We start from the raw sequence: 24966 nt of genomic DNA, 5'->3' as shown, positions 1-24966 counted from the left end.
ATCAAATATACTTTCTAAACAAGCTCAGTAATAGATCTTCCAGATGTTGAGAACCAGATGTAAAAGATGATTTATGTGCTTACAAATTGAATGTTGCAAAGCTCGACTTTAAGGAGCTTCCCATGTGGAATGGAAGCTGGACCCCACGTTAGGCAATAGCATTCCCTGCATGCACTATTTAGGAGGACTCGGATGATCTCAAAGGGATCCAAAATGCCAACATGTAGAGCAAGAGCCACCCAATACTAAGCTGTTTTGTGGGAAGCTACTCAGAATGAACCAGAAGTTCTAGGGATAAGCACAGGTTAAAATTTTGCCTTTCAGGGTTTTCATTGCCTTGCTTTACTTAGGGTCCATAGCTCAGAGGCTTCCCTTGAGCTCAGCTGTTTTTGCAATTCATTTCTTTCCTGGAAGAAAGGCTCAAGCTTATCTTAGAAGAGATAGGCTTGGTTGACGTTGTTGTGATAGGGCATATTGCACGGGATCTAACACGCTTATTCCATATCCCTGCTGATATTGAATAATTTTTGTGTCCCCATGTGTTCAGGTCTCCAGTCCCATGAGTTGCACAGTGCCCATAAGCAAGTAAGACGTTGTGCTCTTGTGACTGCAAATTGGTGCCATCGGCTAAAGAAGGTGACCCAGCCCTGGCATCTGGGCCATCATGCTGGCCCACCTCACCTAGTAGCCTGCTGCACAGCTCATATGCCCAGGATGTGGAGGACCCATTGTGAATTTCCTCCTTGCTCTGAAGGGTTAAATGAGTACAACCAACATGTCTGGGTTATAGATAACTTAGAATAATGCTGCAATTTGCTGATCTTCCTATAGGTGCTTGGAGTATTAAGCAGCCAAGGATTATAGAGGGCTGAAGAGGCGAGTGCCTCCGCTGGTGCGGCAGAGTGGCAGGTAGGTAGGGAGGTGGATTTTCCTCCACCAAACCAGCTTAACAAGCAAAATAGTAGTCAGGCTTCTTGCTTTCTTTAGACCCATGACTAGTTGACTTTGGCTGCATTATTTTGGACTTAGGTGCTCTGATGTCTTATAAACAGCTGAGAAATCTACTGCCAGACCTGGCTCTGAGCATTTGCTTGACCTTCAGAGGTGTGTGGGAGGAGAAGTACGCAACAAAGGTTAGCAATAACTAGAATTTGTAGCCTTTGAATCTTCAAAGGGGATTTTTTTTCTCCTTCATTCAAAGCTGAGAGGACCCAAGACGTCAGCTCTCTCTCAGATGCTTCTATTTTAAGCAGGCTGTATGTGATAAGCAAGCAGCAAACGTGCTGTTAAATGTGGAATTTGCAGAAAGGGTGTACGTAGTCTGCCCTGCACTGGTTCCAGGAGAGCTCTGTTGGCCACAGCAGTGCGGTCAGGTATCCCAAAGGATACTCACCAGCCATCCAAGTGTTAACCTTTTATAGGATGTATTTCAGGAGCGTTGCCTCTCCTTGCCTCTCCACCAGGATGCGGATCCCCTCTTGGAAAAGAGTCATCTCTGCCTGCTTTCCACCAGCTCCCTGAGGGAGGACACCAAGACCCCTCGCACAGCCCAGGCCATCTCGATGGTCCTGCTGCACAGCTGCTGAGAAAGCAAAAGTGGCCCGTGCTTTCATTTTCTCCCTGGCTTATCTCAGCCAATAGTAAATGCTTTGGTAAAGAGACAGGGAGTGCATTTGTGGAGTAGCACAAAGGGCTCCCTAGCCTGTAGTGTAATCCAAAGAATAGATCCGTATCAGATAAATCACAGGAGACAGTGCTGGCCAAAGCTTTAGGCGGAAGTGTGCCAGTAAAGTATAGAGAATATAGGTGGGTGGGTGAGTGCACTTTTATCTAATTCAACAGACTATCTTATCTGGTACCAGGGGAAAGTAGTTCTTACGTAGCTACAGCTGCTACATGTCTTCATAGATCTTCTGTAAACAGCATTAAAAGTTGTCCAAGGCCAGCCACCCACAAGAGTGACTATCCAAAAGCCCCACAAAACAGTTGGAGTATAAGAAACCCTTTGAGATGTTACATTAAGGGTTTTTTTTTTCCTGTGATGGGCATTGATTTCAAGGGAGGCACAGAACTGGCAGAAAATACTGAGAAGTATCTGAGATATTTCTGAGGCAACTGAAATTCTGTATTACAAATTACAGATTTTGTTTGGGTTTATGTTACAGTTATATTTATTACAGATATTATGTTGGTATTTACAGATCCAATGTTTTCTGGAGTGATTTTGAAGACTCTGGGACACATGAACTGCCACAAAAAAAAGCCTGATTTGGTGAGAAGGTGTATGAAAGCTTCCTGAGACACTTGTCAATACGAAGAACATGGAGAGGGGGGAAATGGGGAAGCACTGCTGGGAGCTCCAGCCCCATGGTGGGACCATCGCCTGTCCAGGATGCCCATGCATGCAGTCTCAAAAATGAATTTTTTTCCCTTATTTGTCCACTCGGTGGTGCTAAAACAACACCGCCCTTTTTTTGGCATTTTCTCACTGCCGGGTGTCAGGCAGAGAGTGTGCTCTTTGGGGATGTTCAAGTCACGGCTTTAAAAAACTATCTCTACAAATCCAATAGCCAGGAAACCTAATTAGCTCCCTGGGTTGCTGCTTCCTACCCTGGTGCTTTGTTTCCAATGGAACAGAGATAAACAAGACAAAAGACTCGTCACACCTAATTACACAGGAAGAGATTAGCAAAACCATGATCCTTTTCTCTATGTTGCTTATAATGTAATTAATTTGGGATTCTGTTTTTGTTTTAAAAAGAGTTGACAGAGGAGAATTGATGCTGCTTGGCAAAGTTTGTGGGAAAAATCATTTTTTCTAATATGAGAAAGATGGGTGAAACCCCCAAAGTTTAATCTGCAACACACAACTCTCTTCAGGTTCAATTACTTTTAAACTAGTGTGTGAGATGAGCCTGAGGTTCAGCATCCAGCACAGAGCCCATCCTGTGTGGAGTGGCACACAGCAAGAAGGATCAAGATTTGAACAGCCAGACATGTTTCCTAACTCTAATTCTCAGAGTCAACACTCACAAATGGCAAGTGGCTCAGTACGTCTGAAGAGGAGGATTCTCTGAAGTTAAAATCGGTGCAAAAAACCTATATAGCGTGCAATGTGATTACATTCATTGCATTAATTCTTGTAATATAATGCTGTGTGGACAATTGTAATAGTATCTCTGAACTCTGGCTTTATGAAAAAACTCCAGCCATCCCCAGCACTCACTGGCATACCGGCGGTTATATCCTTGCAGAGAAGGCTGTACTTTTTCTCCCTCTTCATACCAGTTTTTACCTTATTAACTTCCTGTGACCAGAAGCAGTGTTGGGGGTTAATGGCCTAATTTATAGCTCATGACCTGCTGATGTGCACAGACCTCTTAATCGTTCAAATTCTGTGTGAAAAGTGCAAGAACCAGCTCATGCTCCGGGAATGTGGCCATGTGCCAGGGACATGACCAGGTTGTCCTCTGCACTGAGTACCACACTGGCTGCCTGTGGGTGACACTGAGTCAGGCAGTTCCTGTGTTCTGCCAGGGCTGGACCTCCTCCAGTTCACAGGCTGCTCAGGAAACAGGGAATTACCTGAATCCTGGCTTCTCCTGTGGTGTGAGTCAACAAGACCCCATAACTTCTCCTTTCAGGGAGAAAGATGGCTGTTTGTGGCTCCCTTTTGGGGCACAGATGGGGGAAGCATGGCCTCGTGGGCTCCACGGTGGCTGGGTGCAGGAGGGGATGGGGATGAGGGTTTGGGAGTAAGGGGAGTGCCAAGGGGAAGGCAAAGGAGAGATTGTCTGGCTGTGTCGCTGCCCTCTCTTCACAGCAGCTTTCCATAGAGGTGTGCGGTCTGGAGCGCTTATGATGACTGTAGCTACCCCGAGGAACCCCAGGGGTGGACTTTCCCTGCTGAATACACTTCTGCTGGAAAAGCAGATGTTCACCATGGAAACACTCAGGCTCTGCAGCAGTGGTGTGCCTCCATCCTCTGAGCCCTTGGCTCCATGGGCTTGGGAGACCCATCTTCAGTCCACAAACTCACATCCCTTCAGCCTCAAAGATGAATCCCACAAACTTTGAGGGTAATCCTGCCAAATTTCCTGCCCTCTCCCAGAACCCTCGTTTCCCAGAAACCAATCTGAAACCTCACTGAGGATTCCACTGAAGCCTCTTGGGCAATAAAATCCCACTGTCACGCTGTGTGATAGATCATACTCTGGAAAATGCAGCCCTTGGTGGGAACAGCCAGATCATTTTGATTAGCTTGACTACTTGTCTTGTGAAATTTGGCACCACGCCACACTTCGTAAGTGTGTCGAAAGTTAAAAGTTTCTATGTGTCTGAACCTGCCTGTAGACTGCTCAGCTTTCCAAAATCCTGATGTGTGAAACACACTGTTGTGCTCTTCTGCAGGACCACCCTCCCGATGGTCAGTTTATCACTATGCCTTCTCTTCCCATCTGGCTGCCCAAACAGCAGCCACTTACTGCATTTTACTTATTGGGCACACAGAATGAGGACAAGATGGCAGAACTGCTGCTAATGCATGAGATGCAGCTGCTGTGACCAGTGAGTTACCTGGATTTTCATGCTCAGAAGTAGCAGTGAGGACAGTGGTGCCCTGAGCCACAGGGAGGAGCAGCCCAAGCCAAAAGAAGGTGCTCACTGCTTAGAAGAGGCTCTCTGGGACCAGTGCATGTGGCTACCCAGCCTGGTCCTTCTGGGCTGGTGTTTTAGGAGCTCGGGCCTGCCAAATGGACATCTACAGATAGTTTTTAGTGTCCTACTAGGACTATGTTATTGTCATAGCTCATTCTGTGTAATTATTCCAGTAAAACAATGACCCTTTCCTGATTATCTTCTAAAAAAAGACTACCCCAAAGCAGTGCATTTAAAAAAAAACAACAACTAGCTCATGGGTTCTGATCCCCTACGCCAGAAGGGAACATTTCAGTTTCATTTCTCTGCAGTTCTATCAAATCCTGTCCTCGATGAAACGAAAGTGAAAATGGACAGAAACAAAAAGACAAAGGTATCTGAAGATCTACTGTGCTTATCCATAATTCCCTGCTGTAGAATTTCTTGTATCCTGCTGCTCCTAGAAATGGCAGCAGACTGCCCCAGCCAGACCACAGGTCCAGTTCGTGGGAAAAACTGTTGGGTTGCTGCCTTTGATACCTAAGCCACACACCGAAAAGCATGTAGATCTGGAGCAAGCATTGATTCATTTATCATTTTCCCTCATCCACTGATTTTTAGTTAGGTGAGCCTCCTATGATGTCACAGAAACGTGAGATTAAAAACAGATTTGTTTTTTGTTATGTCTCCTAATAGCCTCGGAACAGGCTCACTGGTCACTTAACACTCTCACTTCCTTAGCAATTAAGAGAGGAAAAAGGCACTTCAGGGTGGTGCATGTAATCCATTTTAAAAGTCTATTTCAGGATTTAATAAAAAACACATCCTAAAAGCACCTTTTTCTTTTCATTTGACTATAAAGACTGACCAGCTCAGAGATATATATCTATGCTACAGCTCTTCTACATTTTACTGGATGATTCTCTCTTGCTAATTGCATCATTGTAACCTTTGTCCTTCTCTTGCCTGACATTCAAATTCTGCACCCTTTTTTGGTGTTTCCTGAGAGTTTTGTTGGTCAGCAACTCTTTTTGTTTTCAGAGCTGCTGTAGCATGCCTGCCTTCTATAGCCTTCCGTAGTGCCTGTCGTAGTGTGATATCACAGAAGACAAACACACATTGCTTTGCAGAAGCTTGTCTTTTGTTTTACTATTTATTGAACAGAAGAAATTGGTTTACAATGAAATTTCTAGCTTATCTTTGTCTGTGAAAAAGCCATAGTCTTTCTTGCTGGGGCTAGGCAAATATACAGTAATGTGGGAGGCCTGAGAACCTGCAAATGATGTAGCTGACAACTTAGCTGAAGAGTACTTGTGTGTAATAACTAATGGGACAAAACAACATTTCAAAAACAGGATATTGTATAAATGTGCTCATTTTCTGTGTGAAGAAGATTAGCATTGGCTAGAAAGGAACTGAGCGGAGGGGGAAAGAGAGATTTGAAAGGACAGAAACAAAAGAATCACATTCACAATGTATATATATTTCAATCTACAAAGCCTTGGCCCATAGGTCTACATGTCTGTATGTAGGATTGAGCAGCTTCGTATGTACATGCAATGTTTCACTTCAAAACAAATTAATTTTTTAATTACTCCATAGGAGCCAGCAGAAGGGAAATCACTGTGGTAACACTGAATGTGCTAAGGTCAGAAGTATGCTGCATCTTTTATAGCAATTGCTGCATATTGAGAAACGCAGCTTCAGAAGCGGTAACCTCGTGAACTGCCTACGCATGAATACCACTATTGTTTCCAAGTAAGAAAAACAGACACACAGAAAACAGAGAAACTCCTACAGTCCTGGGTTGATGCCAAACTGTTGTGTATTCTTTCAGAGAAAGATAACCTGCTTAATTTTGGATATGTTCTCACGATAGCTTATTTTATGCTTATAACTGAGTGGGCAAGTGAAGGAGACAGTGTTCTGCAGACCTACAGCATGTGTTTGACAAATCTCAGACACAAACCAGGTTCACAGTGTGATATCCATTCAAAACCGTATTATATTAGGAAGAGCTTTGGGATAGGGTAAAAGTTAACTTTCTCTAAAATAAAACCAAGGAAGTCATAAGGAAGTGGCAAGAGGCCAGTATCAAAACGCAAGATGTTGGTACTTTATTCAGACCCTTGCATTTGTACTTACCGACGTACAGTTGGTGCTAGAAATGATGCTATGTGCTTAAGGCTTTAAAATGTTTGTTACTGAGACACACGGACTTCTTCTGTGCCAGCTCTTAGATGGTAATTTAATCTCCACTAGTACCAGAGCCTGAAGAGAGCACACCACCATGAATCTCAGAACTGGTGGTCTTGTCTGTTTTAAATATGTGCCTTACTCTCAGAGCAGGATAAAATCCATCTCATGTCTACTTATGACATTAACGTCTTCTGAAATAATGACTTCTTAAAGCCTCAGAGACTAGGGCTTCGTTTTCCAGATGCTGTACAAGCATATTTTACCAGGTTTTCCTTTTTGTTGAAAACACGCTCTCATTGCTTTTGTGTGTTAGCAATGGGGTGTTTTATTTTGTTTCCTTAATCTCACATAACGGAAGGACAGGAGAACCTTAATTTGTTCCTTCTCCTCATGTTCTTTGATCCCAGTGATCTTTAGGACAGTGCTTTTCTAGCTAAAAAATGGTCTCTCTCTGCTGAAATTACTCAACACGGTAACAAAGCACCCTTTGGTCCTCCAAGGCTGCTGTATCCTCTGTCTCGGCAGCACCGTGAGGTAATGAACTCAGCATCTAGCTCCAGCTCCCTGAGCCAGCTGCGCTTGCCAGCGCTCTGAATTTCTGGCCCAAGAATGTTTCTATCTGGATGCAATCTTTTTTTCTCTCAGAAAGCTTTGATCATAAAATAAGGACTTGAGTGACCTTTTGGATTATCACAATTAGTAACATTGAACTCCAGATAATAGGCCCAGATTGTTGTGTTAGAGGTCCAGATGGCTTCCATTCCCTAAACAGATTATCTGCTACCTGAGATGTTTGGTACTGGCTGGTACCGGGATAGACAGATTTTAGGTCAGTGCAGCCACTGGCTGATGCTAAATTAAGCCCTGTTAGAATGTTCTTTGTTTTCTGAGTATGAGGTGGTCCTTCTGAATGAGCGCACCAGGAATGGAGCAATTTTCCTTCCTACTCCACTAGAAAAAAAAAGAAGCGAGTATTCAGCATGATGTCTAGTGTGTGTTTTTAGCCTGATTTTGGCATCTCATTTATGCAATCATTTTTTGTGTAAGAATGTATCTGTTTGTCTATTGTACCACAATCACTTTTCAATTGTTTGACCAATTTAACAGCAAATTTGTCAAAATTTGACAGCAAACTCCAGCCACTGGAAACCCAGTCTTCTAACCTTTTCACTAAAGAGCTATTTATATTCACTCAGTTAGCACTTGTCTTCTCCTCCCCCCAAACTGTTCTTTGTATCCAATGGGTATTGGTATGTGGGTTAATATTCAATTTGTAGCTGCTAGCCAAAAAATACTAGCTTAACCCCTTATCAAAGGCTCATCATCCTTCCTCCTGCTTTCACTATGTTTTTTCCTTTTAATATACTCTTATGAAAATAGCACAAATTTAACAGTCTAAAGGAGTTTTTTTTTCAGTAGTGCACGCTAGATTACTTTTCATTTATTCACTCTCATAAGTGCTAAAAAGACAAAAGGTTTTCCGTACAACTATGATTCCTCTTATTTCTCAAAATAAGCTTAAGAAAACACAGTATTGCACAGCAGAATACAAAAAGGAAAAGCCCAGCTTCCCTCAGGCTGCAGTTTTACTACCATTTGGCAGCAGGATTAACCTAAGCAGCCCTTGCTCCTGTCATCGAATCCTGTGTCTGCTACAAATGTTTGTGCCATCATTGTTCAAGTAGAGCTGATTTATGTCTTGTTCAGCTTGCAAACAGCAGGGTTTTTTTGTTTGTTTTGCTGTAAACCACAGATTGATTCCCCAATAGCCGCACTGGCTACTCAGGCACAGAGCTCAGATTTCTGGTTTTGCTTCCAGAATTAGGGCCTTATTTTGCATGTGGCAACATAAGACTTAAGCTCCTCTTTGCACACAGGTTTTTGGAAGTTAGTGAATTCCCATGTGCTTATGTGCCATTTGAAACCACGATGTGGATACCTTGGGAAACTTCACCTTGTATCTGTAACCTCTGAATGGATGATTTATTTTCTGAGGTAGTTGGCCTTTTAAATGGAACGCTTCATCAGGACAGTGACCCAGTTCCTAGGTAAAGTGTGATGCAATCGCATTTAGCGTGATTCACAAGCCACTTGTATTTTCCTGAACCTAATAGTTGTCTTGGTAGTAAACCTCCAGTGTAATCCTCAGGAAATCAAACAGTGCCACATCTGATTCTCTTTCAGCTGAAGGAGTATTGACATAAAAGATTCCTCAAGAAAGTGAATAGCAACTAGTTCAATTAAAGCAAATTAAACACCTTAGGAAGGATCTAAAATTTGCAGAGATGATGGGCAATAAATGAGGGAAATAAGATCTAGAGAAATTTTCTTACTATGACAGCAGGAAGTAACTTGGAGCCAAAGTAGACAACCTGCTGTTTAGAAAGACAGCTCCTTTGGAAGAACCAGGAATGTGAAGCTCTGAATTCACACAATTTGATGCAGCTGAATAGCAGCCTTTTGATTTCTTTGATATATAGGTCGCCCTCTTCCCACCTAAATGTGGCTTATTTTAGTCCAATCATCTCTGTTTTGGCATTCTTCACATTCCTATCTCCTGCTGAATGTAATGTTTATTGTACCATAAGGAGAACAAAATTGTCTTCCTAGAAGCAGAGAATAAAACTTAGAAAAGTGAGCAGATTCTCAAATCTAAAAAGGGAATTGAACTCAACGTTTACCAAGATCTTCCTGTAACTCATTCCAACTCTTTTTTATCCTCCAAGTAAATATCAATGAAAGAGAGTTTCTGACTGATTTAAAACCCTCAACTTACTCTGTGTGGCTTTGATATGTTCTTGAGACTATTTATGGCTTATGGGAGAATTTATCTGAGCACTAAATGTGAGAAAAGAAAAACCCAAACTGATTTAGGTAAACTTTAACATTTGTACTTGTGATCCTTTGTGTAGGAGGATGTGGAAAACAAAACTCTGTCTGGGTACAAAGGGAATGGAAACTTTCCAGATTGTGAATGTACTGACCTTCAGTAAAGGAGCAGCAAGATGTACTCTCTGAGTTTTGGTGTTTTTTTTTTTCTTGAACATTTGAGGTTATTACAATGAGTCAATGCCCTTGAAGTCTAGATATGATATTTGTCCCTTGTGAGCTTTTTACCCATTTTTTGCTATATGCCCAAATGCAATTAAAAAAGTCTCATTAAAAAAAAAAAGTAATAGTTATTGCTTGTCTAGAAGTAGGTGCCCTATTGCTGTGTTTAGTCAAAACAAAGTGGGCAGTTTGCATCCACCTAGATTATCAAAACATAGTTTGTCTGATCTCATGTTTACAGGATGTCAGAACTACTCTGCTCTTGGGACTTGGCTTCATTTGTAAATTAAATAGATAGTGCAAGTTTATCTACAGTTAATATTTTTGGTCTCAAGTTGGCTTTTCCTAAGTTTTCCTTAATATCTATTTTTTTTCCTACTTCTCTCATCATTATCCTCCTCTTATATTCTGAAGGAGTTGATAAGCCACATCTTCCAAAGAAAATTTGGTGAATAGTTTTTTGTGGAATGCTAACTGCCATCTTAGACCAATTTAACAGACAAACCCTACTTCTTTACTGCTGGAAAGGGGGTTGATGCTCGCAATGAAGATAATGCTTCAAAGTTCAGAATAAGTAGATCATGTTCCCTGGAGGCATTTGATACCTTTGGGAAGCTGAAAAATGTGGGCACTAGCCAGTGATAATTGTTTTTGGTTTTTAATACAGGTTTTATAGCTGGGTTTAGATTTGTGGGAGAGTGGGTACAGGAGTCTCCTTCCATCTCTCAGTTCACTTGCTGAGTTGCATGGCTCTCCGATGAAGCCTTGTGAGGCCTTGGAGAAATGCCTTGTTTCTCACTCCTAAAAGCAGCTTCGAATTAAGGTTGTTTCTGTTATTTCTATATATGAACAGCCAGGCAGGCTATAGATAGTTGAAGTAACACATTTAATGTTCTAGGGAGTACTTTTTCTTCATCTAACTGAAAGTTTGTACCTAAGACAAAAAAGCAGCTATGGGTTACATTCTTGGCTAGGATTAAAGAGCAGAGCAGTGTTACTGAAACTGAAGATTATGTTGTATCTTATCCTTGGTAGAACTGACATCATGAATTTGCTCCTTTGAGCTGGTTGTATCTCCAGAAAACACCTAAGATAAAAATCATGGTTAATATTTGCGCATGTCAGGTTGTTAAGGTTGTGTGTGTGTAATTGGTAAGGTTGATATCCTAGAGAGATATTCTGACAGTCACTTATAGTGGTGAGAAACTAGGTAACTATTTTTTCTGTAATTTATGGGAGAGAAGAGCAGTAGCAATGGAAAGACAAGTAACAGTGCCTTTTCTCCCTCTCTCCCCTTCATAGATGTTTAGGAGTGTGTTACAGAGGCACCATTAAAGCCAGATGTTTTAAAGCTGTGGAAGACAGTCAACTGGAGAAGACATCAGAGAAGGATGACACCATGAGGAGACTGACAGTCATCAGGCCTGTCTGAGAAGGCTTCTGGACACGTGGTTACATCAGTTACTTCTGTGCTACCTGATCTTGGCATTGATAATGCACTCATGCTGTAGGGTCACTGCATTCCACCTCCAGAAATCTGCTGTATCACCTTTGCTGTTTCAGTCAACATTGCCATTAGGTTTATTTTCATAAACACTGGTAATGTGGCAGCCAGGCTTTTATTAGCACTTCGACCTCTCTGATTATATGGGACTCCTTAAGAAAGCAGTTTGTTTTGATTGAGGACAGCTTTATCTGTCCTTTATCTTCTTCCCCCCTCTCCAGAGCTAAGAGTCAGCAGAGTGCCTTGTTTCAGTTTATCGATCCTACTGTTTTTTAGGTCAAGACTGATCTTGGAAGCTTGCTGCAGCAGGTGAAAGGGCTGGAATAAGGATCAGTTCCACTGTGATGTGCCAGAGCCTCAGAACCAAAGCCGAAGCCTGCATTTAGCTTGGGTAGGACTTAAGCACCACTGCTGTCCTCTCTCTGCCTCTGGAGAGTTACCTTGGTCCCAGGTTGAAGCCAGGCTCAAGATGCTGATAACACGCTGTTCCTCAGGAATTTCAGTCCTAAGAAGAAACTTTTAGTTATGTTCTTACTTCATGTCCATTGGGGAAAGGACTGTCCATCATCGCAGCTAAGTAGATGGGGAAAGTTCCCTCTTACCTCTTTCTCTGAAAAGCAAAGGAACTGCTGGGAATGGAGGGCTGGGACAGCTGCTACTATACTTGAAGAGACAAAGCAAGCAGAAAGTGCCTGGCAGCTCAGGGCAGCTACACCTCTTTTTCTGCTATCACAAGCATTTTAGCATGCTTTTTTGTTCCTCCCACTCCTTTCCTCCTCATTGTGACATGAGGCTTGCTAAGCAGAAAGGGAGAGCCTGAAACTGCTTGCCTTGAGGCCTGGGAGGGGAGGAAAGAGCAGCTTATATTGTCAGATTGGAAGGAGGCAGAGGGGGCAAAGGGCAGATATGTGGCTGGGGGTGGAGTGGCACACGGGAGGGAGGGATGCGGGCTGCAGAGAGTTAAGGAGGAACACTGGATTAATTAGTCTTGGGAGAATGTATGGTAAAAAGTCAAGAATCTCTCACAATAGATTCAATGTAACTTCATTTGGGGAGTCCTGCTTGAAGTCCCCAAACTGGGAGCATTCCCAACTTGTTCTGTGAAAGTAAATCTTTAAGCAGTTGCAATAAAAGCCACACATGTACATATACAGGGCTCGGTTCCTTATGTGACATTAAACAGTTCCCTACATCCAATAAATCTCTAAATCCCACACCCCATCACTCTTCAGATATGGTGTTTGGAGATCTGATTCAATTTTTGAACCTGTAGCCTTTGTCTTCGCCATGTTAGCAGCTTCCTTAAAATGACACACCAGTGATGTGATAACCATTTTAAACTTTTAAAAGGAGTTTTAAACCTTTTTTTTTTTTGTGAGCTGCTGAAACAGCAAACGTTTCTATAATCGTGTGAAGTTAAATGGTGTTACAGTAGTAGCTATACTATACACTAGCTGTCACCACAGCTAGATGCTTGAAATTTGACAGATAGTATTGTTATGTATGATAAATGTCATCACATATGACAGGAAATATGAAACAGTTTTAGAAAAGATATGAATAAGTCTCTTGCAAATTCATCTTACTGGAACTGTTACAGAAAATTACCCGCTAGCGTCATAAAGCTCTGTTCAGTTATGGTTCCTTTATTTCTACTCTTCAGTTCTCGTTTGTGTAAACACCCTACTACCATTCTGTCATCACAAAATGGGGCTTTTTTTGGTCTTTATCTGCTGATTCTCCATAGGAAATGCCAGACCGTGACCGTGGTGGGAGATTTTGAGCTTCGGTCAGTGTTCTGGTACCTGCTGTGGAAGTTTTTGAGATTTCTGTATGCAGAGATCCTCCAGTGGAAATTTATATTCTATTTTGTCTTCCTCCTGTTCTTCCCCCGTGACTCTCAATGCCTGCAGTCCTTATCAGTCACATCGTTTCCCCTCTTGCAGTCTGCAGAGCTGCCTATATTAGGAAATGTGGCCAAGCAACTGCGCTTTACGCTGGTGTCCAGGAGAAAAGCTAGAACCGCGGGGTCTGCAGCAAGTCCCCTCCTCGCCACCCCCTCAGGACAGCAGAACCGTACGAGCCGGCTGCGTCTGTAGCCGACTGCTGTGGGGAGACCAGTGCCAGCTGCTAGCGAGGGCCCAGCTGCGACCCCGGGCACCCCAAAAGGCCGTCCCCGCAGCAGCCGTTGCTTGCTCCCCTCAGCGCCAGTGCGAGGCCCCCTTGACAAGGCCGCGGGCCTGGGCCGCCGCCCCTCCGCCCGTTCCCCCTCCCGGCGGCGGGGACCACGGGCCGCCCGCCAGCCTCGCACGGCGCCGGGCCCGCGGGGCTGGAAATCCCCACCCTGGGCCGCCGGGGAAGCACGCTCTCCCGGCGGGTTTCCCCGGCCGGGAGGAAAGTCCCTAACGTCCCTGCTGACGCCGGCGGGGCCGGGGCCTCCCTCCGCCCCTCCGCGCAGCTACTTGGGCGAGCGAGAGGGCGGCGAGGCCGAGCGGAGGAGCCGGCTGCCCTCACCCCCGCCGGGCTGAGGGGCACGGACCGCCAGGGGGAGCGCGGCGGCCGCCGCCACACGAAGGCGCTCGCCAGGGCCGGGAGGGACAACCCGTCCCGGCGGGAGGGACGAGGGACGAAGGGAAGGAAGGGGAGGTGCCGCTCGCCGCCCACCCTCCGCCTCAGGCTGCGCATGCGCCCGGCGGCCGTCGGGGCTTTCCCGGCGCGGCGCCCGCAGTCGGAGTTTCCCGGGCAGGAGCGGGGCGGGGCGGGGGCTCCTCTCCCCCTGCGCCCCCTTGCCAGGCTCCGCATATAGGCGGGGGCGCGCATCGGGGCCGCCCGCTGCGGGGGCCCCGGCCCGGAGACCGTGAGTACCGGGAGCGGGGTGGGGGCCGGGCCGCGGCCTGGCGGGGCCCTGCCGGGCGGGCGCTGCTGCAGCAGCAGCCGCCGTAGCCGCCGCCGCCGCTGCGGGGGTACGCGTCGGGTCTCTGCGCCCGGCTGAGGCGGGCGGCGGTGCTGCGTGTCGCGTCGCGTCGGGGGCGGCCGCGCCTGTCAGCCGCCTCGCGGCGCCGGGCAGCGGCCGCTGGGCTCGGCCGGCGGCAGAGGGGACGCGGGGCGGGCTGAGGGGCCCGCTCCGCCCCAGGCCGCCGTCTCCGGTCTCTCTGGGGGGCGGCCGCTCGGGGAGCGGGGCTGGGGCCCTGTGGGAGGCCCGGGACCGCAACCCACGGTGGCGTGAGGGCGGAGGAGCGGCGAGCGAGGCCCTGCCGTGCCGGGGAGGGACGGCGGGGGACGGGGCGGGCACGGGGCTGTGGCTGAGGTGGCGCGACCGGGCACAGGCCCCGCTGGGTGGATGTCGGTGCTTGAGACTTGCCGAAGGGTGCTGAGGAGGAAAGCTTGTTTTGCCTGGTTTGTAACACACGAGCGGAAGGATATTAAAAGGAGTTTTGAGTTGCTGTACTTTAAATATCACTGCTCTGGGCTTAAATAACTTCTTAGTGTCGCTGCAGGGTAATGGAAAAAAACCCCCATGAGATTCAGAGCAGTTGGGTGACTCAGGAAATCAAGGATACTCAGGGCAATAGCGGAGGATAATAATAGATGAGCGTTTGGCAGAAAATGACCGCAGGATCTCAGGTTTAAGTGATCCTAAATGTTTTAGGATTATCAGGGTCACAGTTTGCGCTGGTATTTCTAGCATTTACTCTGAGGTATCTGACCTCCAGTACGGAAACTGGCATAGCTTCTTGGACTAGCATCATTCGTGTATGTTGATAGCTTAGTCCCACTACCTGTGTTAAAGAAGTGGATTGCTGTAAGGCATTTGTAACTCATGTCCTCGGGGATTAAGAAGCTAGTAGTAGTAATAGTGTGACCAGATTAAGAACAAATCTACTGAGAGCTATTGAGTCAGAAATGCTCTGCTGTTTTCCAGTAGGTGATTTTTCTAGGGCTGTGTCATCATGACAAATATATCTGTTTTGAACCTTTCCTGGAAGAACTTTTTAGGAACTGATACTGTAAACCAGAATGCTATATATGTATAAATATAAAACTGTATATTTAAAAACTTTTGAACTTTGTCTTTGCTTTTACTTGAAATTTTTGATGAAGTTCAGTTTTGCTGATGTCCTGTGCTTCAATTATCATTGGATTTACCTAAATAAGAAATTCAGTCCTCTTAATTTAGGTTAGTGCAATAAAACTGGACCTTCATTTTTTGAGAATCTGCAGGCTTAAACCAGTTTAAATGGATGCAGCTTCTTTAGTACAAGATCTTACCTTTAGTTACACAGCTTGCCATCAAGCAGCCCAATTCATCTGTCTACCAGAAAAGGTCTGCTTGTGGATTAAACAGTTTTGCATATGTATGAGTAACAGGGAAGTTAAGTGTGTAAAATCTACTCCATATGACAGTATGTAAAGGTGACTTCCTGAAACTTCCTAGCTAATGTTACAAAAAAGCTTACATTGAGATTTGAGTGTTTCATTTTGTGTAGTTTCTGTTTGCCTAGATGTTACATGCACCTCCTTTTGTATATTTTGAAACACTCCTCTCTTTCTTCCCTGCAGGTTTTGTTCTGCCCGAAAGAATTAAATGATTGAAACCATAGATACTTACAGTTTCTTCTCGTGGACAGTCAGTATCAATATGGAGACGTAGACACCTTAGAAGGGACTTCAGTCTGAACTCTGGGAGGTAGTTCTGTGCACAAATAAAGAAACTAAGGCTTCAAAAAAAATTTTTTTTTTAATCTGAGGATTCTGTTTGTTTCTGTATGCCATAAACATGGAATACAGAAAAAACTCAATTCAACATTATAAAGCATTAGAATGTCCCCATACAAGGCAATTCATTTATGTTAAATTTGATAACCCTATACTTGTAACTAAGGCACCAGGTTAAAACTGAAATGCCCCGTTCAGTCTGTGCTGATGTTGTTATAGACAGAAAAGCCTGAGGCAATTCCAGGCTTGTTAATTAAGACAGTTCATCCTTGTCAGAGACAGTGTATAGGATTTATCTCGTAGCTGAATATTCGATACATGTGAAGTTGAGTATAAGCTAACTTTTTTAGTCTTAACAATTATTACAGCAATACGCAGAAGTTGAGGGTTTTTTGGAAGTCTAGTAGTAGCAAATATACCAGATCAGTTCAGTAATGTCAGTTCAGGGGCTCTTTTTTCATATGTCTTTTGGGCTTGATAAACCATTGTTTTCAGCCTCCCAGTGAGTTTTACAAACTAAAGTCTTTACTTGGTGTATAAGCTGCATATTCATCAGCTGTCTAGGGTGAAATAGTTCTTAATCACTTAACATATGTTCTGGTTAAAAATGATGGCATTTTAATTGGCCCCCATTTTAGTTTCTTTATTGACAAAGGATTTTGATAAACCCATCTGAGGTTTTTCCCCTCTGGATCCCACCTCCACTAGCCTGACAAATTGATACTGCTCTCCCAGACGTACAGTACAAGGAAAGCATGTGATGCCCTTATGATTCAAGGGGAAGTCCTTTTTGACATGCTTTCTTCAATTGTCAAAAAGGGACAGGGCAGCTTTTGCACTGAAAGCAGTTGTGTAAGCTAAAGTACAAGAACTTCCCAAATGTTTAAAAGCTGTTAATCATGAGGCTAATTCTATTCACATATGCATTCAAAGTATTTCATTTTCAGGTTCTTTCTTTTGTAGAGGCAGGGGTTATTCTGAATTGCCTTTAATGCACACAACTACCTCCCAGAGGAAGACTTGTCCCATTCTTCCAAAAATAGTCCATTATGAACATAATGGAAAATAGCCCTTTCTTGGCTAGCATCATGAAGCAGGGTGCTTTGTGTCGTGAACTGAAGTATGACTTATCCTGTGAACTCTACAGAATGTCAACGTTTTCTACTTTCCCCATTAATGTGCCGGTGTCAGAGCGGAGTCTTGCCCGAGCTGGGTTTTATTACACTGGTGTGCAAGATAAAGTTAAGTGCTTCAGTTGTGGCTTAACATTGGACAACTGGCAACCAGGAGATAATGCTATGGAAAAACATAAGCAGCTGTATTCTAGCTGCAGTTTTGTTCAAAACATGCTTTCCGTTAACAACCTCGGACTGTCCTCTCGTTCCGCCTTTTCACCTCTGGTTGCAAGCAGCCCCTCACCATCTCTACATTCCATAGCCCTTTCTCCAAGTTTAGAACAAGTTGGATATTTCAGTGGCTCTTTTTCCAGTTTTCCTCAAGACCCAGTAACTACTAGGGCAGTTGAAGACCTTTCATTCTTGAGACCTAAACTTCACAATCCTTCTATGAGTACAGAAGATGCTAGACTACGCACTTTTCACTCGTGGCCACTGACGTTTCTCTCGCCTACTGATCTGGCAAAGGCTGGACTTTATTACTTGGGGACAGCAGACAAAGTTGCTTGTTTCTCCTGTGGTGGCCAGCTGAGTAACTGGGAACCAAAAGATAATGCTGTGTCAGAGCATCGGAGACACTTCCCGAACTGCCCTTTTGTGGAAAATCTTACCCGAGACCAGCCAAGTTTCAATGTTTCAAATGTGAGCATGCAAACCCATGAAGCCCGTGTTAAAACATTCATAAATTGGCCAACTAGAATTCCAGTTCAGCCTGAACAGCTTGCAGATGCTGGCTTTTACTATGTAGGTAAGAAAAACTGAAGTATCTGGTTTTATTCATGCTTCTATGTCAGCATTTACTTTAAACTAAGTTGTGTGAATGTTTGCGAGATAATTTGGCTTGTGTTTGTTTTTTAAAGGCCGGAACGATGATGTCAAGTGTTTTTGCTGTGATGGTGGGTTAAGGTGCTGGGAATCTGGAGATGATCCATGGATTGAGCATGCGAAGTGGTTTCCAAGGTAACTTGCACAATCTTTATCATAATTTGTTCACATCCTTAAATACTTCTGATTTTGGCAGATATGTACTGCACTTGATAGTTTTGTTTAACTTTACCATATGATGTACAAGTTCACTCTTTCATTTGGATGTATTTAGTGGACCTTTATCTAAAAGCTCTGAAGTGCTAAGGTGGCCTTAATTAAAACATTTCTTCATCAAGCATGATATTTAATGCTTTTCATTTCATAATTAAAAGCTGTGTGTATCCCCAAATCACCTGTAGCAAGTGGGACTGCATTGTTAATGAGCATGCTTATATAAGAGAAGCAGTCAGAAAGCAGACTGAGGAGAGCAAAAACTGCTGAGACATGAAGTGGAAGAAACATCTAACTCCCTTGGTCTAGTTCTGTGCACACGCCAAATGCTCTTGAACCAGTTTTTCAGCTGATGCGGTTTAGTTTCTTAGGTGTGGAAAGGCTTGTGAAGAAGGTTTCAGCAGCTGTTTAATATATCTCTATTGGAATAATGACAGAAATAACTTTTTAATGTCCTCCATAATTAAATGACAGTTGCACACCTAATTGCTATCTGTGCCTGTGGAAATTGCCACCTACATTAATGACAGAAATCGCTGCACTTAATTTCAGAAAAGCTAATAATAATTCTTCACATCATAAATCTCCAACTAGTCTTTCAGGGGTAATTTACCAGCTACTGTTGGACTACACGATGTATGTAAAATTAAATGACACCTTTGTTTCCTTCTGTGTTATATCTGTCAGTAAATGTACTTAAGAGATATAACTGTGTTAGTGAAGCAGATCTGGCTTTGATAGTGGTGTTAAATTTTGTTGACTTATTTTGAATGATTTGAGTAGGAGGTGAGAATGGTGCGATGAGAGATAGAAACTATTTATCACTGCACTTTGTACTCATGCTGACATGGTATCATTTCTCATGACATGCCATTTTGATTGGAATTGGTAGCAGAATGTAAAGCTGCTGAACATCATAGAAAAGCTTTATCAAAGTGTCACTAGACACTAGGCTATGTCAAGCTTCCAAGTAAGAGAACTTTCCTCTCTGAAGGAAAAGGAACGTGTATTTAAGTTATGCTGTGTCGTTGTAAACTGTTTCATTCTTCTGCATTTTTTTTCCTTTGGCAAGTAGACAGTATAATTTAGTACATTTTTGTCAATGTTTCAGGTGTGAGTATCTGCTTCGTGTAAAAGGAGGAGAGTTTGTAAGTCAAATTCAGGCCAGGTTCCCCCATCTTCTTGAACAGGTAAACTTTACTGTTCTGTAACTTTGGTTTTCCCTTGTTGAAGAGTGCTACATTCTTTTGGGGAGTTCAGTCCATCCTTCTACCTCATTTCTGTGTGTATTTCTGCTAGGTTTCTAACATAATAAATGCTCTTCATGAGCGCAAAACAAACCAGTGCTGAACCATGGCTGATGGACTTGGACTAGTAGAGTTTGACCAGTACAGATTACTCGTGGAAAGTGTTATGAGGCAGTGAGCTCCTTTGTGTCAGGAGAGGGAAATTGTGATTACATGTGTTTCAGTGAATAATGCAGATCAGTAATTGTTATTTCAGAAATCGGTTATGCACAGCCTGAATTATTTCTACCCATAACTCTTCAGGCAAGAGCAAGCCAAACTTCTTCACGGAAGTGGTCAACACGAACTTTATATTGATTATATAGTTGCACAAATCTGCAGACTTGTATAACTCCATGTAAAATACTTAACGATACCATTCAGATAAAAAATATTAGTGTAGTTGATGAGGGAAGAATGTGTTAGAAAGGTATGTAGGGGAAAAAGCAGTACTTTGATACTAATGTAGTTCTCTTGTATTCTACAGCTCTTGTCAACCTCTGATACTCCTGTAGATGAAAACATTGATCCCCCAAGTATGTATATTGAAGCATGTTTTTAAACTTCCTCAACATTTTGCAAACTTAGTAATTGGCTATCCAAAGCTAACTTGCTTAACAATTCTTAGATTTTCTTGGAAACAACAATATTATAAGGATTTTCTAACTAATGATAAAATTTAGATAGCTCAACATTACATGGACAAACAAACTTCAAGGAAGCACCTTTAAGAGATCTTGTCTTTCATTTTTCTTCTTTTCATACTAGCAGCTCAGACTAAGATTTTTGCTTTTAAATGATTGGCATCTGCTGTATCTGTGGGTTTTAGTTTCATGGTTGGCTTAAACAGGTCAATTTGGCATTTGTTAAATTGACCTATGGTATTGAAGTTGGTGGAACAGTTGCTAGAGGGTGTCATGACTACGTGGTTATGCAACTCCATTTTTAGGCACATAGCTAGGTAAATGCTCTTGAGTTGAGCAGCAGGTCAAGGAGAGGGTAGGACAAGCTGATAAAGTGAAGTCTTTCTGAGATGGACTCTAGTTATGGTGGAAATAAACTCCTCCCAGAGGGTGAGTGGGTTATGCTATTATAGCCCCTGCTGGCTTAGGACAATGAGTCAGAATACCATGTGTCTGATGCTTAGTAAATTGAATGGAAAAATACTGATCAAGAGCTGGAATAGAGTAATTGTTTGTACTATAAACTGAATTTTGATTCCCCCCGCGAGATGTTTTTCAAGGCCGAAGTTAGAAATGACTAAGTATAAACAAAGCTGCTAAGATGCAATGGAATTCTCTGTGGTTTCTCTGGATTATCCTGGATTTTAGTGAAGGCCTGACATGGATTGAAGTTTATTATGGATTCAATCCAATTGAATCTAAGTACCTGGCTTCCGTTTTTAAAACTACCTAATTAAAAAAAAGTCTACTTAACCACTGAAACTTTTTAATGCTACGTATTCATGTGTATATGCATGTGTGTAGGTAATGTCAATGTGTCTGACTTCTGGGTTGTATAGGTATTTTATTCTTTATATTATACATGGTGATTTTCCTCTTTGATTAGTTATTCATTTTGAACCTGGAGAGAGTCACTCAGAAGATGCAATCATGATGAACACGCCTGTGGTTAAAGCTGCCTTGGAGATGGGATTCAGTAGAAGGCTAATAAAGCAAACGGTGCAAAGTAAAATCTTGGCCACTGGAGAAAACTACAAGACTGTTAATGATCTTGTGTCTGATCTGCTCACTGCTGAAGATGAGAAGAGGGAAGAAGAGAAAGAGAGACAATTTGAAGAAGTGGCATCAGGTATGCATAAGGCATGAATAAAAGTGAAAGCAGAAGTGGTTTGTATTGTGTACAGTTTTTATAATTGGTTTTATTCACTAAGTGATTTAGTTTAATTGCTATTAGGATCATCTTTTGTAAAAGCTTTGTCAGGGCATCTGTATGGAACTAGCAGTCTGAGAATTGTTTCATTCCCTTTCAGGAGGATGGTTAATACAGGTGCCAAGGGTTCTGAATCATCTGATTCTCTCCACAGAAACAAAGCCATATTTTTTTTTTTTTAAATTTGTATGTCTTTATATTGCTGTTAAAAAATTAGTAGAGTTATTTTATTTTCCAAATTTGCCTGCTCTTTAAGCTACTTGAATTGGTGAGCCACCATATCTACCTTCTAGAAGAGGCCATAAACTTTTACAAATTTAGATTCTGTAAGATGTCCAAAGGTCTGCATTTCTGTGTCTGACTCAGCCATGTAGGTCAGCTATTAACAGTGTTTATTTGATGTCTTTAACACTTACTGTTGTTTTAATACCATGTAAGCTTTGAAGCCTAAAAAAATCCTGCTATTTTTGGGTCTCTGAAGCGGTAATGAAACTTCTCAATTATATATTGAAATGAGACTGCTTTCCTACTTGCATGTTCTATCAAAAAAGCATAGGTGGATTCACCGATTAAATCTTAATGGGGATGATTCTTTTTGTTGTTTGTAAAGACTGTTTAAAAAAAATCTGTGTCTGGCTGTGCTGTACTTCTGGTTTTCTTGCACATAATTCTGTTGGACACCTTAGAAAAGCTTGATTCTATCTACATCTCAGACATAATTTTGACTGTCACTGACTAAAGTTAACCTGTTGGTGAATTAGCATTGGTATTATGCAGAGGCATTGCTTGTATTTTGCAATGCTGCACAGAATGTAAGTCTTCCTAGTGTGAAGTTAGATGAGATCCCCTCAGATAATTTAACCTAGGAATGGGAGTAGGAGGTTTCATCAGTGAAAAGGCTTCAGCTCAGAAGCTGCTTGTATGTGGTTTTCTTAAGTCTGTGTTTGATGTGAATAGCACTAAAACTTACTGAGGCCTTTATTAATGATGTGTAGTAAGTGAACATTTCAAGTAGAGTTTAAAGAATGTATCAATTATTGTTAAGCAGAAATTTAACTTGGAGTAGTGTATTCTTAACAAACAGCTAATCTCTTTTGCATTCCAGATGATTTGTCCTTAATCCGGAAGAATCGAATGGCTTTATTCCAACGTTTAACATGTGTACTTCCAATCCTTGGGAGCTTACTATCTGCTAAAGTGATAACAGAACTTGAGCATGATGTTATTAAGCAAAAGACACAGACACCATTGCAAGCAAGGGAACTGATAGATACAGTTTTAGTGAAAGGAAATGAAGCAGCCAGCATATTCAGAAACTGTCTACGAGATTGTGACCCTGTACTGTACAAAGATTTATTTGGTATGTCTGTCTTTTTTTTTTTTTTTTTTAAGGATGTAAGTTTATAGAATTCTAACCAGTGCTGTCATAGCAACCTAAAAATTAAAAAAAAAAATCAGATGCTGTTTGAATATAGATTAGTTAAATGACTAGGATTTTTTTTTCTCTTGTTTTAGTGGAGAAGAACATGAAGTATGTTCCCACAGAAGATGTTTCAGGTACCTTAAACTCTACCTTCTTACTTTCAAGGGTATTGTGGGACAAATAGCTAACATCATAAAAAAGAAAATTACTTTGGTTAAGAAATGGGTTTTATGCTTTATCCTCTCCCTAATTCTGCTTTGGTAAGGTGGACTTATGTGAAAAAGTTAAGTGCATGTGCAGACTTGCAAGCAAGTCTCTCTGCTGTAAGCTATATGTGTTTTGTGCCTTATGCATACTTCTGCACCACAGGAGGTAGAGCTTTCTGGAGCTCGGCAAGTCAAGCATATGCTGGACTTGATCCTCATACAAGCTCTCATTCAGGCATTTGGTAAAGACTGGACAGTGAATAGCAGGTTAGCATTTCACAGCAGGTACCATCACCTCTACTTTTCCAGAGTGGGTTATAGGTGTCCAAAGATCTAGCTTGACCAACAGCTGGGTAGGTAAAAACTTGTCAGGCATGGGATTGAGTTTGCTCTGTTCTTAGTCCTGTAGTTGAATTTGTTAATAGACTGCAGAAATGTATACAAGCCTGTATATAGCTCACTATCACCAGTCAGGCTGTGCTCTGTGCTTCTAATATCCAAGCAAGAAAAGTAGAACATTTGCTAAAATGTAAACACTGGTTGGTCTTAAGAACTACAGTTGGCCTCCAATCCCTGAGCTGTTTGTCATCTCACAAAAGTGGAAAATACAAACTAGTTCTTGCATGCCACTTTCTGAGCTCTGGAAAATGTAGTTATTTTCTCACTGCCATCTATATTTGGTGAATACAGGCAGGGAAATAAAGGGTAAAATGGAACATGGCTGTATTCTAATTAGACTGCACATATATTCAGGATTCTTAAAAAGTTAAATAATTTTTTCCAGGTTTACCTATGGAAGAGCAACTAAGAAGACTGCAAGAGGAAAGAACATGTAAAGTTTGCATGGACAAAGAAGTTTCTATTGTTTTTATTCCATGTGGTCACTTAGTGGTATGCAAAGAATGCGCACCGTCCCTTAGAAAATGCCCTATTTGCAGGGGGACAATAAAGGGTACAGTTCGTACATTTCTTTCGTAAAGAGGGAAACTTGCAAAATGTCTTTGTTCCTGTCATCCTCCAAATGCTGAAGTTTAAGCCAGCAGTGTCTTAAGAATGGAAAATTGTGGTACAGAAGATGATTAATCAACTACCTAACACTGTTGTGTAATAGTAAACTGTATCATCATTATGAGTATACTAGATCTTCCTTGCCAAAGGCTATTTCTGTTCATGAAACTAACTCAATACTACACTGAGGTTCTTGTAGCTTTCCTTTCTGAGTAAGGAAAGCAGTTTCACTAGTATGCCCTTGTGTCACTTTGAATAAAAAACTTTCTGGTAGAGTTCCTAAAATGGAACTTGGCATAACTCTTCTTGTGAGTTTCTTCCATGTGGATGTGAGGAAATACATTGATTGCTGTTTATTAGTAATTAATATTAATTAACTTCAGCTACTGTTTTGGTTCTGTTTTGGCTTTCTTGTGGACTTGAGGAGAAAAGAGGTTAACTGTTGCAGGAACAGCAGGACTCTTTTTGTTCATGTCTAGATGCTTGTGTAATATGTATTAATAATAGTTTATATGAAGACTGAATTAAAATATTTCTACTTCTCAAATGAGTGCTTGTTTAATCTGTTCCAATTGATGGCTTTTCTCTGTAGACTGCAGTGACTAGAGTGCTGTCTTGTCCTGACAAAAGTTTAGGGTGGTTTGTTTGCCTGCAAAAGTACAATAAAACTTAATTCTGTGTCTTTCTTTCATTTTTTGAATAGGGAAGTGAGCTTCTATGCTGCTTGGTGATGCCCTCTGGTAAAGTAGGAGGTTCAGATTTTTATCCTTACTTAAAAACAAACCCACCTCTGCCCTTTGCCCCCTTGCCCCAAACCCTAACATCATCTGAT

The 24966-nt window shown here is 42.3% G+C and overlaps 1 protein-coding gene across 2 annotated transcripts; it reads left to right on the top strand.

Moving 5' to 3' along the window:
- Nucleotides 1-14113: 14113 nt before the first annotated feature.
- BIRC2 (baculoviral IAP repeat containing 2) lies at nt 14114-24681 on the top strand. Of its 2 annotated transcripts, XM_049823196.1 has the most exons (9): nt 14114-14246; nt 15950-18028; nt 18141-18240; nt 19430-19508; nt 20092-20140; nt 21174-21416; nt 22603-22857; nt 23013-23054; nt 23911-24681. In XM_049823196.1, exons 2-9 carry the CDS (start codon nt 17155-17157, stop codon nt 24102-24104), a joined length of 1836 nt encoding a protein of 611 aa, XP_049679153.1. In that variant the 5' UTR covers nt 14114-14246; nt 15950-17154; the 3' UTR covers nt 24105-24681. The 2 variants fall into 2 exon arrangements, with proteins under 2 accessions (XP_049679153.1, XP_049679152.1); XM_049823195.1 differs by lacking the exon at nt 14114-14246 and having other exon boundaries at nt 14674-18028.
- The last annotated feature ends 285 nt before the right edge of the window (nt 24682-24966 follow it).

Source organism: Accipiter gentilis, chromosome 19 (assembly GCF_929443795.1).
Source record: "Accipiter gentilis chromosome 19, bAccGen1.1, whole genome shotgun sequence".
NCBI classification, from domain to species: domain Eukaryota; kingdom Metazoa; phylum Chordata; class Aves; order Accipitriformes; family Accipitridae; genus Astur; species Astur gentilis.
Note: the sequence above shows the minus strand (reverse complement) of the source record. Positions and strands in the feature narration are given on the sequence as shown.

What these genes read in the sequence shown, in the direction of transcription:
- BIRC2 (XM_049823196.1), top strand. Translation starts at nt 17,155, where the DNA reads ATGAACATAATGGAAAATAGCCCTTTCTTGGCTAGCATCATGAAGCAG. An exon ending in TGAAAACATTGATCCCCCAA is followed by an intron (nt 20,141 to 21,173) that starts GTATGTATATTG and finishes CTCTTTGATTAG; the next exon opens with TTATTCATTTTGAACCTGGA. An exon ending in ACTGTACAAAGATTTATTTG is followed by an intron (nt 22,858 to 23,012) that starts GTATGTCTGTCT and finishes CTCTTGTTTTAG; the next exon opens with TGGAGAAGAACATGAAGTAT.